This window comes from Hippopotamus amphibius, chromosome 13 (genome assembly GCF_030028045.1).
Source record: "Hippopotamus amphibius kiboko isolate mHipAmp2 chromosome 13, mHipAmp2.hap2, whole genome shotgun sequence".
In the NCBI taxonomy this organism is placed as follows: domain Eukaryota; kingdom Metazoa; phylum Chordata; class Mammalia; order Artiodactyla; family Hippopotamidae; genus Hippopotamus; species Hippopotamus amphibius.
The window spans coordinates 80,373,972-80,395,760 of record NC_080198.1 but is presented as its reverse complement, the minus strand read 5'-3'; the positions used below and the strand labels follow the sequence as shown (position 1 = coordinate 80,395,760).

At 37.0% G+C, this 21,789-nt stretch overlaps 1 protein-coding gene and 1 pseudogene across 2 annotated transcripts in view; both read right to left on the bottom strand.

The window, feature by feature from the left end:
• LOC130834829 (bifunctional heparan sulfate N-deacetylase/N-sulfotransferase 4) overlaps window positions 1–21,789 on the bottom strand; it is a 231,384-nt gene that overhangs the window by 103,965 nt on the left and 105,630 nt on the right. For both annotated transcript variants that reach the window (XM_057705743.1, XM_057705744.1), the window contains exon 3: window positions 20,756–20,910. In XM_057705743.1, coding sequence (XP_057561726.1) covers window positions 20,756–20,910 — 155 coding nt within the window. The remainder of the gene's footprint in view (window positions 1–20,755; window positions 20,911–21,789) is intronic.
• LOC130835049 (guanidinoacetate N-methyltransferase-like) lies at window positions 2,457–7,204 on the bottom strand (annotated as a pseudogene).

Here is a 21,789-nt window from a genome sequence, read left to right as displayed (position 1 = left end):
CCCAATCCACAAATGGGCAGAAGACCTAAATAGACATTTCTCCAAAGAAGACATACAGATGGCCAACAAACACATGAAAAGATGCTCAACATCACTCATCATCAGAGAAATGCAAGTCAAAGCCACAATGAGGTATCACCTCACACCAGTCAGAATGGTCATCATCACAAAGTCTGGACACCACAAATGTTGGAGAGGGTGTGGAGAAAAAGGAACTCTCCTGCACTGTTGGTGGGACTGTAAGTTGGTACAGCCACTATGGAAAACAATTTGGAGGTTCCTTAAAAAACTACAAATAGAACTTCCATATGATCCAGTAATCCCACTCCTGGGCATATACCCAAAGAAAACCATAATCCCAAAAGAACCTTGTACCATAACGTTTATTGCAGCACTCTTCACAATAGCCAGGACACGGAAGCAACCGAAATGCCCATCAACAAATGAATGGATAAAGAAGATGTGGCATATATATACAATGGAATATTACTCAGCTATAAAAAGGGATGAGATGGAGCTATATGTAATGAGGTGGATAGAACTACAATCTGTCATACATAGTGAAGTAAGTCAGAAAGAGAAGGACAAATATTGTATGCTAACTTACATATACGGAATCTAAAAATGGTACTGATGAACTCACTGACAAGAACAAGGATGCAGATACAGAGAATGGACTGGAAAACTCGAGGTATGGGAGGGGACGGGGGGTGAAGGGGAAACTGAGACGAAGCGAGAGAGTAGCACAGACATATATATATTACCAACTGTAAAATAGTCAGTGGGAAGTTGTTGTATTACAAAGGGAGCCCAACTCGAGGATGGAAGATGCCTTTGAGGACTGGGGCGGGGAGGGTGGGGGGGACTTGAGAGGGGGGAGTCAAGGAAGGGAGGGAAGATGGGGATATGTGTATAAAAATAGATGATTGAACCGGTGTACCCCCCCCCAAAAAAAAATAAAAAATGAAAAAAAAAATTGTGAGGGATTAAGCCATGCAGATAACTTGGGGAAGATGACTCTAGGCAGAGGGAACAGTGTATACATTGACCTGAGTTGAAAGCACCTCACTTGTTTCTGTGGAAGAATAAGAATTCAATTGTTTTTGGAGCAGCATTAGCAAAGGAGGAGAGTAGCAACAGATGATGTCAAGAGGCGGCATTGCTGCAAGTAGCCTTGTCAGTTATTTACTAAACAACTCCAGGGGGCACCATTCACATCAACTATGCTTTTACAGAGATTGCATGATGCAGTACCACTGACCAGAAGGAATGGGTGTACAGCATTTAAGTCCTTAATGTGCCACGATAAAGACGTTGGTATTTACCTTGAATGAGATGAGGAGCTACTGGAAAGTTTTGAGCAGACAGATGATCTAAACTATCACACACACACAAAAATCTTCTGGCTGCTATGTTGAGAGCTGACTGAATGGAAGTAAGGAGGAAAGTAGGTGCCAGTTAGTAGGTTTTTGTAACAATCTAAGTGAGAGATAGCTTGGACCAGGGTGGGGACAATGTAACTGGTGAGAAGTGATTTTATTTGGATATACTGTGAAGGTGGAGCCACAGAATGTAGTGATAGATTGAATATGAATCATGAGAGAAGGTGCTCAACTAGAAGGACAGAATTTCCAGTCTCATGAAGGGAGACTGGAAAGTTTAAAAAATTAAACAGTTTTGGGAGAGAGATAGGGCATATGTTTGAGATTAGACATTCAATTGGATGTGGAAAGTAGGAAGTCAAATAAATAAATTTAGCATGTAGAGGAGAGAGTTCAGCTGGAGACCTAAATTTGGTGAGTTACCAACATATAAATTTTATTTAAAGCCATAAAACTCTTGAAGATCATCAACAGAATGAGTGTGTAAACAGAGAGAAGAGGCGGTCTAAGGATAAGTCTCTGGGACAGATTAACATCAAGAAGTCAGGGAGAAGAGAAGAAATCCAGAAAATATATTCAGAAAGAGTATTGCAAGTGAGATGGGAGGAATACCAGGCATTGACAGTGAGAAGGAGGAGCTGCCCATTGGGTGTAACACTGGACGCCCTTTAGTGAACTGGAAAAGAGAAGATCTGGTGGAGTGGTGAAGGGCAACAAATCAGAGTGGATTTCAGAGAGACTAGAGGGAACTGAAATAGCTGTCACTCACTGCCGTGCGTGTGACAATGATTTTAAGACGTTTTGCTAAAATGAAGAGTCCAGAAATGGTGCTGTAGCTGGAGGAAGGAAACATAAGCACAGGACCGTCTAAAGATGGGAGAAATAGCTGTATGCTTATAGAAAGCGAAATGATTTAGAAGAGAGGGGCGAAAGGCTGGAATTATACATATATAATTTAAATTTTATATATATGTATACACATATTTAAAATGTTTTGATTGGCCAAACCCAGCATTAGTGTTTGTTTCATCCTCAAGACCCCGGGGGAAGGTAGTGGCAATCCCGTTGCAGAGGTTAGGGATGCTTGCTGACATCGCGCAGCTGGTGCGGGTCTGGGCCCCGGCTGAGAAGCCAGAGCCTGCGCTCCTGGCCGCTAAGGCGCTGAGTAGGGTCGTGGGGGTTGGGAGTACCTGAAGCCCGGAGTCCCCAGGACTGTGTGGGCACTGAGCGGGAGGGCCCGGTGGCCCCAGTGCCTGGTGACCAGGACGTGGTCATCCCCCGGAAGGGGTGGGTATCCATGGTCTCCCGCCTGAAGCCCTCCTCGAGCATGGCGGGCACCTGTCTCCTGCAGCGCGGTGGTGATGTCTGAGTAGGACTTGGACTTCATTAGCTCCCCCAGGAGATGAGGTTGCAGTTGGTGAAGACACTCCCTGGATTCAGCAGGCTGCAGAAAGCATGCTCCCTAACGGGGTTGAACTGGTGTGTGTGCCAGGTCCCCTAAGACAGCGGGTACGTGTCGTACAGGATCCCATCGAAGTGACTGTCCGGCAGGGTGGGCGCCACGTCTTCCCACAGGCCTTTCAAGGGAACCACCTTGCAAGGAGGCCGCTGGGCCCAGTCCTGGAGGCGCTGGAAGACTCTCTCGTTGCACTCAACCGTCCAGTGCTCCTGCACCTTCGTGGCTGAGATTGCCACGCCGAAGCCCACGCCCGGCCCCCTCTGGAGGTGGCGTCGGCCGCCAGCGCGTGCAGGTAGGGGTCTCCCAGCGCTCCATCCCCAGCTCGCCCAGGATCTGCAAGTTCTTGTCCCGCCTGTGCGAAGATGGGGGTCCCGGCGGGGGCGTTAATGCTGCGCGCCGCACAAGCTCGGGATGCGCAGGGCTAGGTCCCTGCTGGGTCTTCTAGGCCCGGGCCTGGAATGATATTCTTGAACAGCTGGGAAGGGATGGGATTGAGTGCAAAAGGATAGGATATGGTCTTTGCATTTCTAGTTGTTTTATTCGTTGTTTCAAGACGTAAGCCAGGATTGCGTGCTGCCCTCCACAGCGTGCCAGGCCGCAATGTATGTTTAGGTCACTGTTAACACAATTTATGGTAATAAGTGGTACCTATATATTCAAAAAGATTGTACTAAATAATTATGACCACTTGAGTAACTAGCTATGAAGATTATTATAATTTTTATGCTTTTTTTTTCTGTATAGACATGCTCACATTTCAAATTAAAAGCAAACCAATTATTATATTTCCATTTTACTATCATCTCATTGAAGTCGTAGTTGTAGTAATAGGGCCAACTGGCAGTTCTCTTTCAATTGATTGATTTTTTTTTTTCAGTGAAATAAGACGCTCATCACTTGAGTGAGGATGGGCAAGATGTGTAGTTGTTTGCAGAAAGAGAAGGTATGACACACTTGTCCAGGAGAGTAAGATTGTGAACAAAATAAGGACTTGTTGCAGAACTGGGCAGCATTGTGGGTCCACTTGAGGTCTGTAGTCATGGTTTTAAAGTGAGAACAGTTAAGTGTTGATCCTAGCCACATTCATTTTCAGGGCTACAGGCGTGGACTAGGTAGAGATTTGGATTTAAAAAGAGTTGAGACTTTGCAGGGGAGTTTGATGAACCAAGAAGTGTAAAGGAGTACAGGGAGGATTCAAGGGAATGCCCATGATGTTTGGTTCCTGAGAAAAGCTGAAAAAAGAGGAAAGCAAAGACCTGTGAAGAGTTAGGGGCAGCAAAGATGTGGTATCACGCCATCTCAGGAAATGCCAGCACTGCATTTCAGTACCTTTGTCTTCACTGTTGCCTCTGCTGCATGAAAACATCTAGTTCTAGATGTAAGTTAGTGACAAGAGAAATAATACCAGATATTAATATTTAAAGCTTCTAACAGTGCCTTTAAACCTGGAAGAAATAACATTCAAGACTCTTTGTAAATGTGTTAAGAGTGAGATGGAAACAAGAATAGTATTATCCATTCCACTATGACATCATTTCTGTAGTTACTATAAGCAGAAATGTGCGAAAAGAAGGTACTCGAAATAATTTTGCTTAATACAAATCACAAAATTTTCACAATATGTTTATTTGTAATTTTATCTCAAGTAAATAATATAACTAATTTACCTTGCCATATATCTCCAGTTTAGTACCTCAAATATCTATACACAGCATGGATTAAATAATTAAAGAAATAAAACTTACCTGATTGCCTATGTTCATGAAATAAAGCACTGGTTTAGGTGAAATGGCTAGGGGAGTGTGTGTGTGTGTGTGTGTGTGTGTGTGTGTGGTAGACAAGTTGAGAAGGGCAACTTGTCTTTTTTGAAGCTTGCTGGAACGTCCTTTATTTTTAAATTTTGCACACATTTCCTAACTTTTTGGATGCCACCACACCTATATAGATGATGGTTTGGAATCATTAATTTAAACACATCACTTTGCAGAAATAGATTTGCATAAACTATTACTTACTCTGAGCAATGGAATATATTTCTAATATTATTTTTGAGTCAAGCTGAGATTTCCCTTAGGAGTCATTTTCCCCCTTAATTTTAGCTTAATGCATTTATGGAAAAATGCTTTAAACATTTGGTGTATGAATGAGCCATCCCTCTGGTTGTAAATTTTCTCCCCCACCTCCAGAATACAAAGTGTTATTACATTTTGTCTTTCTGTGATATCCTGTGCCTTCTCTAAGAGTTAAAATAATTCTCATCTGTGATTGTTTCCAATTTGGTGGAAATTTTATTACCATGTGAAATACATTTCATCAGACAAAAAGTAAGGTTATGCTAATAAATAATACGAAGGTGAGTCAAAAATTATCCACATTCCAGTTATATGAAAACTTCTGTAAATTCTGCAGCCAGAATGCAGATAATTTTTGACTCACCTTCTTATATATTTATTGTATATGTAAAATTTTAAAAATTTAAATAAATTATGATGATTTAAGTAACTACCTATAAAAATGGTTAAATTACTATATTTTTCTGTAGACATGTCTTATACCAAATATTATATTTCCATTTTGTTATCTTCATGTTAAAGTGGCATCATATTTGGAAATCAAAGTATCAATACAGTTTTCATCTCAAAACAATTCCACTTCAAGCACTCCAGCTCTCCTCTATTATTAACCAGCTTTAACTCTCTCCACTGTCAATATGTTTGAAAACATTTTCTCATATTCTCATATTACTCAGGTTACTACAGAAATGACTGCAGGGAACTGAAGTGTCAACTCTGAAGGGGTAATCACAGAATGATGAAAATGTTCAGCCACTATAGATAAAGCATAAAAGAAACGATCTAGCTGAAAGAATTTTTCAAGTCAAAAAAAAAAAAAAAAAAGAGAGAGAAAAAAAGAAAAACATAACTAATGCTTTTGGTGGATTATCCAATTTGAATAGGGTATACTCAGCAGAGCAGGAGCTAAATTTTTTTAAAAATCTTGAAAACCTTGGCTCTTGATGAGCTCACAATCATTTACTAATTAAAAACAAGTTTGGTCATTGAAGCAATAAAATGAAAATCTGTCAGTGAAAGTTAATCATGCTATTATTAAGCATTCTAAGAATCAGTCACAAAACTGCTATCTAATAATTGATTGATGACTAGATGTAAAATTTTCACTGTCAACACTTCTTAAAAAGTGTTAGGCCATGTTTAGTGTATTCTATGTAAATATCCCTTCAAACGTTCTACAAATTTTAGACAATGGGGCAATTGGGATGTAGGTAAACCTCAAAATAGCTTAAAGAGAAAAAAATGCAGTGGAAAAGTATTGGATAGGAAATGGTCAAGCTTTGCATCAGAAAAACAAAAATGAAAACAAGAAACGGTGAATTGGAAAAAAAAAAAGAGCTTATTTTTCTTGAGTAATTGGAAATCCAGAGCGAAGTGGTGGTTCAGAAGTTCAAGAATGCCAGAAGTGAGGTCTCTGAGTCCCTTGACCTTTCCTTCATAGTTTTAGATGAACGTCCTAGTTCCAGCCAATAGGACCATATAGTAGGCAAGAGAAAGAAACCAAGGTAAAGTGTAGAAGGGCAAACATCAGCCATCTCTAACCTGCTTTCCTGGAGATTTCCTGCACGTTCCATACCATGACATATCTAATTGAACAGAACTATGTTAAATGCTCCCTGCCTGAAATAAAAGCTGAAAAATTTTGGCTTCACAAGCAAACTTTAGCTTTATTCACTAAGAAGAGTGTGAAAATGAGTACTGAGTGTGCATTTAGAAGTGATGACCAAGTATTATTCTGTACCCTAAAATGAGAATGTAGAAATAAGAATTCTCGTACCTTGTTGCTAAGCGGCCCACTTTCTAATCTTACGTATAAAAGGTACATAAGAGTCCTGATCTAGAAGGTAAACAGGAGAGCAGTAGATTAGGATACATTAATTAGGGGAAGTGATATGAAAATCTGGAGAACTGGAATTTCAGAAGGTAGAGTTCTAAGCAAAAGTAATCAGTACAGTTGGATTCAAGGTCCCTGCAGCCCTAAAACCTAGGTGAAAAGTTCCTGCGTATCCTGGCCTCACATGAACCACACAGTCTCATTTTCTCTTAATTCCCAACTCAAAGCCTCTTCTGACACCAAATCAATTTCTTCTTCTCTTCAATATTTTATGCTCCTTTTGGAGATTCATAAGGGCAAGAATTATCAGAAATGTATTTATGTTCCACAAATTTCATATTTCTAAGGACACAGCAGGTTATGAATAATCACTGTGGATAGATGTACATTAATCAGGGATTCATGAAATACTGTCCATCATTATGATTCCAATTTGACATACCTTCCTCTGCATCATTATGTGTGTAGGTCCAAGTTTGGAAGACTTTTTCTCTAAAGGGCTACGTAGGAAATATTTTAGGCTTTGCCAGCAACATGTCTCTGTCACATATTTTTCTTTGTTTACTTGATTTTTACAACCGTTTACAAATGTAAAACCCACTGTTAGTAGATCAGCCATACAAAAACAGGCTGCAGCTAAATCCCACAGGCAATAGTTTCCTGACCCACAGATAAATGTTGCTGAAGCAATATATATTGATATACATTTTATTGGAAGAGTGGAACATGTTGTTTTGGGCACTGTCTTGTGACCTTTCTTACACTGCTCCCTCTGCTTGGATGCCCTGTTCCTGTCTTCTGCCTCGAGCACACCTACTCATTTTTCACAAGTGTTGTTATCCCAATTTTCTGTCCTGTTTATTATTTTTCTTCCTCTTATAATAAGCCCGTGTCTCCTTTGTGGCTATACTGGGCTCTGTACACATCTCTCAAAAACCTGAAATGCCATTTTGTTAAACTTAAGTTAAATCCTTGAGAATAAGCAGCATCTCATTCATTTTTGCATCCTTGATGTCAAGTAAAGTGCTTGGTAGATAATACATATTCATTAATTATCTGCTGAGGAGAGGATGGAGGGAAAAGAAGGAGAAAGGAAGGGAGGGAGGAAGAAAGAAATGAACAAACAGCTGAACCATGAAAGAGGGGAGTTACTTTCTCACACTGGAGGAAGTATCTGAAAAATTTTGGACATAATTGGAAAGCAAAGATTCAAAGAGTTCACATATATACATGTGTCAGCTCTTTTATATTTTGCTTATTTCTTTAAAAACACAACTTTTATCATCATTGTTCCTTTTTTTTGGAAAGTTTGGTAACATAGCCTCTTTGAATCACTAAAAATTAGTGACCACGTTCAGTACTGAATGATGCATAGATGAAGGTCTGCAAAGCAAATTAGCCTGTCTTGTATCTGTTCCCAGTGTGCATATTACGTTACCTTGAAAAAGTCACTCGGTGGTTTTACACCATCATCAACCTCTTATGTCAAAAGGAATGATCACAAGCTTCCTGAAGAAATACGGGAAAAGTGAGGGTAGCCATGATGATGCTGTTGACGACAAATGCTTTTCAAAACACTTACATGCCAAGCACTTAGCTAAGCATTATACACATATGAATATGTACACACATCATCTAATCCTCAGAGAAACCTATGTGGTAGAAACTACTATCATCTCCATTTTACACCTTGAAGATTAAAGCACAGGAATGTTAAGTCATTTGCTAAGGGTACCCATCTAGCAATTGGCAAAGATGCAATTTGAACCAAATTATGTCTGAAGCTAAACACGTGAGCTTAATTAATACTCTGGGCAATCAGGTAATGGCACACACAGGGTAAGCTCATGTCATCAAAGATTTTTATGTATAAAAATAGATTAGGTTTCGTTTTCTTCAGAAGAACACGAACTTGTCTTTTGTATTCTGTGCACAGTTTATTGCTGTGTATTATATAAAGAAAACAATATTTAGAGGAAATACTTATTTGCCTTAAAGCAAGTACATTGAATATTAACAGCTAATTTAAGCAGTTATCAGCTTACCTCCTGGGGGAAATCTCTGTTGCAATTTTTATATGTATCACCACTTGAAAAGAATTGGAGCTCCTCTCGTTAATCTTAAAATATTATTTAAATGCATAAAAAACATAAAGCAGAAAGAATGACTTTCAAGACTTTACACTTACCAAAAATAATGATAACAAGGTATCCAGAACAGACAGGGGCAACCCTTCATAGATTCATATGAGTGCATCTGAATAATATAAATAGTTCATTTCCTTCAATTATTGCTGCCCAGTATTAAAGTGCACTTTGTAGGTTGTGTTTATTCCTTTGAGGTTGAACATGTTCAGGAATAAAATAGCTACTTTACGGAAAAAAGATGCTGCAGCTAAACTAGGGATTTGGGGGTTGGGGGTGTCTGATGGTGCCCTCTGCTGAAAAAATCAAATAGATAAATATGTACTGTAGAGATTTTCTGTCTAAGGGAAATTCTTTCATCTACCTGTCAATACCAGACTGGCAAGTCAAGGACTGACCATGATACAACACATGACAAGAAAAGCCATTTTTTTTCCTCTAAATCCATTACTAAGCAGTATGAATATTAATAGCTAATGAAAAACCAATTCTAATTTCCAGGCAAGAAGTTTATCCTGTTCTTCATGTTGTAGGTTTGGTGAAAACAGAAATTGAGAACCTTAGTGACTGCTTGAATAAACTAGCTAAGAACTTTATTAAACAATATTATCCTACTTGTAAAAAGGGTAAAAAGCTGTCTGCTGTCAATGGATAGTTGAAAGAGAAATCAAAATATTTTCACTTGTTATGCAATACATTGATCATTATGCCATTAATATACAAAATTTTCCATATTAATCTTTGAAATTTCATACAATAACATCTTCTCTCATACACAAGAAAGGTCTGGGTTATTCAACAATTATTCAACTTTGCAGAGGTCACATATATTACTTCGATTACTTGGACTATGGTTAACAAAAGGCTATTAGGAAAATAGGGCACATAAGTTGTTTCATTTTACCTTGGGGAGATGCTGTCTGGTTCTCCCACAGATCACCAGCTCTGGCTTGGGTTTTGTATGGTGCAATTGAGAGAGCACTGAATTAGGAACCACAAGGCAGAATGTGGGTTCTCTGTGTGACCAAGGACAAGTCATGTATGAGTTCAGTTTTTTCATTTGTGAAATCGAGAGCTTCCATTATCACTTTAGAAGAAAGCCTAAGAAGTCTACTATATATGATTTCCAAGCTCAGGGCAACTCAGATTCATATATTTTTACAGATATCAAGGGCTTCAGTGGTCATCTAGTTTCACCACTTCATTTTACTGAAATGGGAATCTGGCTGCTAGACCCAGATAACATGACAATGGCTAGAAGGGAAAGCTACCAAAGTTGCAAACCATAGACTGGAAAACTAGAAAAAGTAGACATAAATTCAAAAATTCTACAAACATAGTTTACGAGCAACTAATCCACATACTACCAGCTGACTGTGAGAGCACAGCAAGAACAGAGTACAGTAAAATCATTTGTATTAACATGAAAACCTTTATCCACTGTGAAAAATGACATGATGCTTGGTACACATTTATCAATTTAAAAGTGGTAAGTTATGCATTTTAAAAGGTTACTCTCTGAAATGGTTAAAACAATAAAGTACTCAAATGCTGAAGATTTTCAGTGACAAATGAACAGCTCACTCATTGTAACACAATATTCCATCCTCATAGAGCATATATTAAAGCTTAAATCTGTAGGTGTGCAATTTTTTCACACAAAGTTTTATTCACTTTTATTGTAAATAAAACACAAGAATATTAACAGGAAGTTACAGAGGATTGTGATAGGCAGTATTGTCACAGAAAAGGAATATGGAGAAGGATGAATTGTGTCTATGAATAATACTTTCGAACAATATATGAGAAATACATGCACGCATAAAGAGAAAAAATAATTAACAGACATAATGATGAAGGGATATATCTACCAACCACATGGGTATATGGAAATACTTTTAAACTGTTGGAAAATGCCATCTATAAATAAATGTTCTATATTCAGTAACAAAATCATTTAAGTGCTCATATAAATGAGCCTGAAGTTTGCTGGCTGGTGTCCTATAATTGTCCCACTGTGATTTTCTTATTTTCTTCTTTCCCAACACCATTTTGCTCATGATAGGTTTCCAATAAGTAGAATTAAATATATTCAAGATCATACAAATATTCCATTTACTAAACATTTAGCACATTTTCACGGCTCTGTCTTCCAAGGAAATGCCATTAATATTTGATTTCATTATTTAATGGTTTTTCAAGCTTCAAAATACATGTTGCCTGCTTTAGGATTAAAAACTGATACAAAAAAATTATTTCCCAAAGTATAGTGGGTTTTAATTTGAAAACCCAGTCTAGAAATTTTAGCTTATCAGGGGAAATAACTAGCAATTATAGCTGCATTTCTATCACAGGGCTTAAATCTAAAAGTAGGATGGCAATTTCGGTATGGAGAATTAGGATAGTGGATTACATAGATTGAAGTATATGAAAAACAAAGTAAAATAAAAGTGGTACCATCCTTAAGGATCAAGGAAAAGGGGAAATGGAAGATAAGACCAGAACACAGGCAATTTACTTTTAGGTAGAAGAGATAAAGGCAATACTTTCTTCTCTCTCCTCAACTTCTTTTCAGTACTGGCAAGGATAACTTAATTAATGCAAGATGATGTCACTAAAATATTCTTTAACTCCAGCCTTTCTGATTTGTTCTTGGGAGTGTGTATATGGTGTAGAGAATGGGAGGTAGGGAAATGCTCCTCCAAATTCAAGAACCCCAGGGCCTGGATGGCATTAGGTCAGCAGTGACTTGTAGGAAGAGTAGGAGAATCTTGGCTCAAAACCAGAGGAGCACAATACAAGTGTGAAAACTGTGAAGATCAACAGTCATTGTCAAGGACTGCATGAAGGGTGGCACACTAGAGACTTTCAAGTATCAGTCATTAAAAAATGAGATGGGAGCATATAGTACACGATGTAAGGGGCCAGATGCTAGGGCCTGTGGGCTATTTTAAGGTAGTTTGAAGGGCTTTGAGACAAAATGTGATAGAATCTGAATTACGTGTTAACAAGATCATTGTAGCTGCTTTGATAAGAATAGACTCAACAGGGCTGAGAGTGGAATTGGAGACCAGCGAAGAGGCTATTGAAACAAATTAGTCAAGAAATGATGCTAGATATTGGCCCTTTTATTTTTCAAGGTCAAGGGATAAATATATAATAGTAGAGATAAGTTTTCTGGCTAAACAGATTCTCCAGAACTATAGTTAAAGCTGAGTAATTTTTTATTAAATCAAAATAGTTGAAAAATCCTCCTTTTATCCAATTCAAAACATGATTCATTTAGAGATATGTAGAGATGGGTAATAGCTCTCCTTGGGTACATATTTTGCAACTAGACTTTTAACTTTATTATATCAGTAGGACTAATATGAAAATACTTATTTTAATAAAGACATACATTTGAAATAACTATGGTCTTTTAAGAGACTATCAATAAGACACTGTATGAGAAAATATTCGAGTCTTCATTTAAAATAAAGTCCACGTCCTGTTTAAAATTAAAAAAAATGATGATGATAGAATTCAGACATCTGGAATGGTGCTGTGAGGAGCTCAGTGGACCCTTTCCCAGCAAAACAACCATAACTGGTAGAAATTATTAGAAACAAAAAACCATTTAAAGTCTGTGGAAAATGAACGAAGAAGATACATGAAATGAAGAAATATTTATTCAAGAAAATCTACTAAGGTTGGTAAGAACAGTGAAAGTGTGTAGCATTTGAGCCATGGCCCTCCCCTACTTGATCCAGTTTAGAGTGACAAAATCCCTACCCATGTTGGGTGCAGCCAAGAACACAGGGGACACCTTTCCTCCTCAAGGTAGCCACACTCATGGAGCAGAAGCTGTACCCCAGATATAGGCCAAGAATACTGGAACCATGATTTGTCCTAGCTCCAGCTTAGTTGTAGGGTGGTGGTTCTATGCCAGCAGAGGCAAGCTGAGAGGATCAGAGGCTACTGTCTCAACCCAGTGCCTTGATCATAAACTGAGTGTCGTTTTGTAAAGGGGGCCATTATCTCTACCCTCAGCTCTGGAGCATCGGTGGAGAGATTTTGCCCAGGATAGGAGGCAGATCATAAGAAGAGAGCATGCCTAAGTTCTGTCTAAGGGAATTGATGCTTTTTGGGACAGAGAGTTAAGAAGTTCAAGCCTAAGGTCACTCTTGAAAACAAATGATGATTTTGATGATAAGCAATTAAGAGGAGGTTGTTTCCATTTTAATTAACTGATAATATACCAAAGAAAATTTTACTAGACAGAATCAGGGAAAGAGACAGTTAGGGTTACTCCTAGAGTCATAGAGAGCATCATATACTGGCCTCAAAGACTACTGTGAAAAGGACCATGTTTTATTGGTTCAGACTATGGCACAATTTGCATCCTAGGGCATTTCAAAACCAATAAAGCATATTGTTGGTAATTAGCGTAGGTTCATATCTGTCTAACTTTTATACCATAGGCAGACAGCTTAATAGAGACATCAGGAAAAAATGCAAAAGCAACCTTGCTAAAACTACTGTTATTCCAGAGTGACTGTGCTGCCTCTGAGGAGTAGCATTGAGGCTGCACACTGCACTGGGGAAAGAGTCTCCACTTAAATTGCCCAATCATACTAAACAAATAAACAAATGAGTAAATAACAATAAAAACAAAAAAACCCTGGAGATGGGGGGAGGGAATCAAAATCAATACCGAGAGTGCTACAAACATTATTTAAAATGTCCAGTTTTAAGCAGAAAATTACAAGATATACAAAGAAACTGGAAAGTGTGACCCATAGACAGGACAATAAAGTAAGCAATGCAAACTGCCTTTAAAGGGCCCAGAGGCCAGACTTAGCAAACAAAGATTTCAAATGTATTCTAAGAACTGAAACAAACCATACTTACAGACATAAAGGAATGCATGACATCAAATAGATCATATCAATAAAAATTAGAAATTATAAAAAAAGAATCAAGTGGAAATCCTAGAATTGGAAAGTACAATTACTAAAATGAAAAATAAGACAGGTTCAACAGTACATTAGAGCTGGCAGGAGAAGGATGTCATGAACTTAAAGATAAATCTATAGAGATGATACAGTCTAAAGAACAGAGAGGAAAAAAATAAGAAAACTGGATAGAATCTCAGAGAAATGTGGGACACTGTTAAGTGCATCAGTATATTTGGGTATTACCTTAACACCAAAACTAGACAAAGATATCATAATAAAAGAAAACTATCCTGATGAATATCCTTATGAATATAGATGCAAAATCCTCAACAAAATATGAGCAGTTAAATTCAACAACATAAGAAAAGTATTATACACCATGGCCAAGTGGGATTTATCAAACACATGTAAGGTTGGTTTAACATCTAAAAATCAATTGATGTAGCATACTATAACAATAAAAAAAAGGGAAAAAAAAAACCCATAATCAACGAATAGACACCAAAAAAAATTATGTGAAAAATCCAACAGCCTTTTATGATAAAAATACTCAACTGAGTAGGAATAGACAGAAACTTCAACTTAATGATGAAAATCTATAAAAAGCCTACAATTAAGATCATGCTTAATCGTGAAGGACTGGACGCTTCCCTCCTAAGATCAGGAATAAGACGAAGATATTTGCTCTTGCCATTTCTATTCACCATTATCTTCCAGATTCTAGTCAGGGAAATTAGACAATAAAATGAAATAAACTGTATCCAAATTAGAGAAGTAAAACTATCTTTATTTACATATAATATGATCTTGCATATAGACTATCCTGAGGAATCCATTAAAAAAAAAACCTCTAGAACTAATAAATGAGTGCAGAAAATTTGAAGGTTACAAGGTCCATATACAAAAATCAATTGTACTTCTATGCATAAAAATGAAAAATGTGAAATTGAAATTAATAAAAAATTCCATTTACAATAGCATTAAAAAGAATACAATACTTAGGAATATTTGTAAGTGCAAACCAAAGACCCTGAAAATTATAAAGTATTGTTGAAAGAAATTAAAGACCACCTTAATAAATGGAAAAACAGCCCATGTTTATGTATCAGAAGAGTTAATATTGTTAAGATGACAATATTTCCCAAATTGATCTGTGGATTCAGTGCTATCCCTATCAAAAATCCAGCTGGCCATTGTGCACAAATTGATAAGCTAATCCTACAATTCATATGGAAATTCAAAGACCCTCAAATAGCCAACACAATCTGCATGTTGTGAGCTGCCCTCTAGAGTGGCCCACATGGTGAGGACCTGAGGGTGGACCCAGGCAACAACTGAGGAGACACTCAGGCCCACAGCCTACCAATCCATGAGGAACTGAATCTTGTCACCAGCCACCTGAGTGAGCTTCAGAGCTGGTCTACCCTCTAGTTGAGCCTTGAAAGGACTGCTGTCCCAGCTGACATGTTGGTTGAAGTCTTTTAAGAGATCCTGAACTCCAGGATCCAGTTAAATCATATTCAACGTTCTGACCTACACAAACTGTTAGATATCAGTCTTAAGTTGTTGTCTTGGGCTAATTTGTTATGAAGCAATAGATAACAAATACACTCAATTACCAAAGTATTTTACATGGATATTTGTACCACATGGGTGTGTATTCTGCAGGATCCCTCAAGAACTCATGCAATTACTGAAAATATTTTAAACTTTTCTGTGCCTGAATGCTTTGCGTCTTTATATTTTATCTAAATCCATGCTCCTGTGAGTGTCCACTCTGCTAAGTGTACAGACTGCCTTATACATCATTGAACCTCCAAAATACACTATTTGCTCTATAGTAAACTTTCATCAAATCAGTATTTGTTCACAATTTTACTTCTGATTAAATAGTATTACCTTCTCTACATTTCCTACCTTTGAAATATCCTCTTAGTTGTAATTATCAGGGATTTTGACGTCTGGTATTTGTTGTATAGCATAGGGTATATTTACTGCATCATTTAATAAACATTTAGGCTTAGCAGCTATTGAAAGACAGCTCTCCCTGTTTTATTTCATTGTGCCATGAATTCCACTATCATACTCCTTTTATTTTTTAGTTGAAATCTTTACATAGCTGATTTAGTGTGCAGGTCATTATGACACTTAAAGGTGTTCATAGCTGCTCTTTGATGAGTTTGGATTTTTATGAGAACAATTTAAATGTCAGAAGTTTTCATATACGGGATATTGTGTCAATATGAAAAAAGTTATATAGAGTTCATAAATACATGTAGTGTTTTAAAAGCAGATTTAGGGATTTCCCTGGTGGTCCAGTGGTTGAGAATCTGCCTTCCAGTTCAGGGGATGTGGTTTCGATCCCTAGTTAGGGAACTAAGATCCCACATGCCGCAGGGCAACTAAGCCCACGTGTCCCAATTAAAGAGCCTGCATGCCACAACTACAGAATCCACGCACTCTGCAGCCCGCGCAACACGATAGAGAGCTGCTTACTGCAACTACTGAGAGCCCATACACCACAACTAGAGAAGCCCGCTTGCCCCAAGGAAGAGCCCACGTGACGCTAAGACCTGACTCCGCCAAATATAAATAAATAAATAAGTAAACAAATACATATTTGTTCTTTTAAAAAGCAGATTTAAAAATCTGTGCCTTTATTTCAAGAATTCTTTACTTATTTACTTATAAGGTTTCCAACTGTTTGATAAAGTGTCAAAAAAAAAAAAAACCTCACAGCAGTTTTGAAAAGTTACCACTGAAGACGGAAAGTGCTCTTTTTCCCTTCAGGATAATTTTGGTCTGCTACTATTAGTGAACTGAAAAGCTCCACTCATTTGGAAATTTTAATGAATCTATATACAAAACTTAAAATAACAAACCACCATTTCCCCATAGATCTATTATGGAATAAAAAATAAATAATTCAGGTTTATGCTTACAGGCATTCTTTCTGTGTTTGAAAAGGAGATGTGGGTTAAACCAGGAACAATTTTTGGTAACTATCTCATCAAGCATTTTAATATTAGCTGATTATTCTTGTTCTCTTTAGCCTTAATTTTTCTATTGTCATCTCTGAAGTGTTATTTCTATTTAGTGACAGCAAAAAGTATGCTTTAGTTAAAAAAATTTAAAAAATGAATCAAAATTATTTCCCCCCACCCCACTGCCATACAAGTATAATATCTTGCAATGACCATATCTGAGATGCCTGTGCTAATCATTAGATTAACACCTTCTGTACAAACATACACATGTGTGCACACACTCACATGGCATATATGTTCATAGATTAAACATGCATGCATATATATATATGCACACACACACACTCACACTGCATACACATGTGCTCATAGATTAAGCATAGACATACATGTGACTGCCCATACATATACATGAACATTCACACCCCATATGTAAGTGTGCATGGATGAAGAAATGATGATGCTTTACAGAAATAATAGTTCTTCTGACATAATGAAATAGTAAAGACACAGTCTTGCAATGTTTTTCTCATGATTTTTAGACATATTACAACAGAAAATAAACTCTATCCAGAAAGAATTTGGAGAAATTCTACAAATGAAACTATTTCAATTGATAGTTTAACAGTTTTTGAAATATCAATACGAAGCTATTAATATGTTATAGGAATCATTTTTGTAAATGTTGTGAGAACAATTGTGCTTTTCACTGATAGTCCCTCTGCCAGCCAAGGTCATACCAAGGAATAGGGAGGACTGTCAGGATGGAATAAAAAAGAGATTTAAACACTTCTGATTTTTTTCAGTATAAATTGGTCATTTAGTTTGAAAATCTCTTCCCATGATTACTTCAGTTGCAGCTAGATGAGTGTTTTAAGATGTCCATTCCAAATTTGTGGACTGATGTTGTCAATGATCACAGAATTTTAAAATTGGAATTGATCATTGGATTATCTGGTCCAGTGCTTTTGGTTGGCAGATGAGTTGATGTAAATTAATTATCTAAAAACTCTAGCTTAGAGAGTGAAAAAGGGAATCATTACCATTTTAGGGGAGGAAACGGAGGCAATGAAGACATTAAATGAGTTGCCAGCTGTATTAGAACTTGTTACTAGCAGTCAGGGATAAAATTTAGCCTGCCAATATAATGCTTTCCACTATCCTATCCCATCTTGATACTGTTGAAGGTTTTGAAGTGTCATCTGGGTATGGAAAGATAATAATAAGAAAGAAATACATTTCCTGGTTCTTTGGACAACACACATATTATCATCCTATGTTTACAGTTAAAGGATTCTGAATGTCACCGCTTGAAGAATCCTGAGAAGTTTTATTGAGCTTAACACCAGAAGGAAAAGGACGATATCATTTCAGCATGTGTGTTTAACGGACTTCACTTTAGTTGTTACATTTTGATTATGCAACATATAATAGGATTTTTTTCTTACAAAGTATATTTATAGGCTTCAGTCTAGTTTCTAGCCACTGACTAAACAAATATAATTGTTCTGAATGGACTCTAAATAGCTTTGAACATTTCATTACAAAGCAATTATATCTGAGTCTTTCCCAGTGCTCTCAGCGTGGCTTTAAAAAAATTACACAAACAGGTGAAATCAACCATTATGAAATATAATTTACATGCTTAGAAAGCAAGGCTTCAGAGTGGGAATGAGATGGGAGGGGGGACGTTTAAGCCAAATGATAAACACAGTTTATTTTCAAGGTAAATGCACTGAGAGAATTCAGCATGCTTACTCAAGGTAAGTTTATTTTTTTAAGAGGAATATTTACTTAAATTTTCCAATGTTATGAAGCAGTAGAAAATTTTTTAGACATCCTCCAAAAGTAAGTGAGGATCAAACTTTTATAAATCTATATTTTGAAAAATATTTGGCTTTTTTAAAGCAAGACATAACTGCATAATTGTCTGGATTTAGAAAGACCATAATTGATTAATTAACACCCATTGAATTCTTATTGTGTGCCAGGCACTGCTCTAAGTACATTTTACGTATCCTCAAAACAGTCCTATGAGGTAGTTGTCATGATTATTCTCATTTTTACAGGTGGGGAAACTGAGACTCAGAGGCTTGTGGTGTGCTCCAAGGACAAAGAACAAGATAGACTCAAAGGGCCAATATTGCCGGAACAAAGAGTTACAGGACTCCTATCACTCTGTACAATGCAACAATTGCAGTGTCATCAAACCTTCCCATGCAGCATGCCATGTCCCTTGCCCATCGCATATAAGGTAAGATATTTGCCCCATTTTTCTCCTGCTTAGCCCCTAAAAGTATACATACTCTGCCCAGGCAGCAGATAACCGCAGGTTCCCTGGCTATAAAAACAGGCAAGCAACCCATGCTCATGGTCGACTTTCCCTGGCTACCAGGAAGTCGGCCCGCTGTTCTTGCAGTGACACTTCTTTCTAATAAACTCTATCTTCCTTGCATTCTACCTTGTGTCTGGAAATTCTTTTCCAGCTGTGCTCGAACCACAAGGCTAAGTAATTTTTGTTCAAGATCGAGCAGCCATTGGAAAGTCAGGATTCAAACACAGACAATCTGGTGCTTGAGTCCATAATCTTAACTGCTTTTTATACTCCCACACGTACTAGTAAGGATCCTATGTGCAGATCTGACACAGTCCTGAAGATTTAGAGATGGGTAGAGGGGTGAGCCGTTAACATAATAACTAGGCATAACATTATAAAATATCATAGTACTCATACTGCCTTGGGTTTGTGCCTCCCAATTTGGCTTTAAAAAAATTAAACATATCAGCAATCATACAGTGCAAATAAACTGTTTATTTTAAATGAAAACTTTAAGACAGAGTTTTTAACTGGGGCCCAGGGTCTTTGGGGGATTCACATACCCCATGTGTCCATTTGCCACACTGTGTGTGACAATGTGAAAATACGCATTTGAGTATTTTTCTAGGGAAAAGATTTCTTTCATTAGATTGTTAAAAAGATACATGAATAACTTGATATCCAGCACAGGGGTGGACAGACTTTCTCGGTAAAGGTCCAGAGAGTTAATATTTGGGGTTTTGTGGACAGGTAATCTCTTTTGCAACTACCAACTCTGCTGTTGCAGTGAAAAAGCAGCTGCAGACAATGCATAGATGGAAGAGTGTGGTACTGTTCCAATACCACTTTATATTTATGGACATTGAAATTTGAATTTTATATAATTTTTCTGTCACAGAATATTGTCTTTGTTTTTCATTTTAAAACATAATTTAAAAGCCCCTAAACAAAACTGTCTTAGCTCAAGAACAATAAAAAGCAAGCAGCAGGCCAGATTTGGCCCTTGGGCCATAGTCTGCTAACTCCTAGTTCAGAGCAGTGGTTCTCAAAGTGCAGTCCCAGCAGCAAGGACATCCTTTCAGAATTTGCTGGAAATGCAGTTCTCAGGCCTCTTGGGCAATCTGCCAAATCGGAAACTCCAGGAGTGGGCTTAGTATCTGTGTTTTAAAAAGTCTTCTAGGTGAAAAAAGATACATGCTAAAGTTTGAGAACCACTGATCTACAGTCATTGTTCTAATGATTCAATTTATCCATCTATTTATTCACCCTTACAACAGATACTTTTTAAAACGTCAATTATCATGTACTAGGAATACAATGGAGAAAGTACTATTTTCCCTCTTCATAGAATAATCCTTTCATAAAGTGGGAGATTGTAACTTTCTGACAACGACCTATTTTTTGAAATACATTTTACAGCACATCATGACCCAATACACATACACACACATGCCTGAAACAAAATAAGACAAAGCAATACATACCCTTAATACTTGTGATGCACCTGGTATTTTCTGTTCCATTCAATTTCTATTGGGTTAAACCCAATAAATTGATTTGACAATCCCATAATATATCACAACTCATAGTTTTAAAAATACTGCAATAAAATGTGCTCACCAGTGCAAATTCCTTGTTGAGAATCATCTGTTCAACTAAAGATGACTCATTGTGGAAGAGGTGGGGCTGCATGTGGCTCCACATGTGAGGAAACCACCAGAACTCATCCACAGACCGAAGCAAAAGGTCATCTCCTTCATCCTCCTCTTCAGTCCCTGAAAAAGCATAGAAAAATGGCTTTAGAGAAAATTCCATATTAGCTAAAGGTTATGCTTGTCATATTTTTGTTATTCTTCTTGCTACTGATACATAAATCCAATTTTGTGTTGTTTAAATAAAGGAAGAATGACCATAGCTCAGATTACATCAGAGGCAACAGGGATGGGGATGGGATAGGGTGGGGTAAGTGCAGATGGTTGTTTAAATTTAGGGGCATTTTATCACTGATATTGTTTAGAATTGCTAGCATATGGTGGTAATAAAAAAAAAAAACAGACTGAGTTTTAGTTTGTTTATTTTTGTTTTAAATTTATTAACTCAGTTCTCTCCCTTACTTCATGCATAGGGGAAACCTGGTCAAAGGTGATTATTCTTTTTACTCTTAAAAATATTTCTGCATATAAGTCTAATAAGGAGCTGAAAAAACTTTAAATTTAATTGATAAAGTTTGTTAATTTTTTCCTGATTATACTATAATATGCACTTTTTGAAGAAATGTGAGAAGAATAGACAAGTGATACAGAAAACTCAAAAACAAAAGCAAAACAAAAAACAAAAACCATCTTCCAGAACTAAGCAGTGGAAACATTTTGGTATCTTTCATTAAAAACTTTTCTACATATTTTTTTTTTTTAAAGTTGAGGTCTTACTGTATAAATATGCTTGTGTCCTTATATTTTAAACTTACCACTATAAACATAAAGCATTTCTCACTTTAAACATTTCATAAAATGTAAACAATAAATCTATTAACACAACAGAAACTTGACTTGAGAATTTAAAACTAGTATTAATTTCTCAACCTCTATTAGGAAAATTTGTTAACAATACCCAATGCATAGAAAAAACCATTTGTTATGTCACAAGTGGAAAAA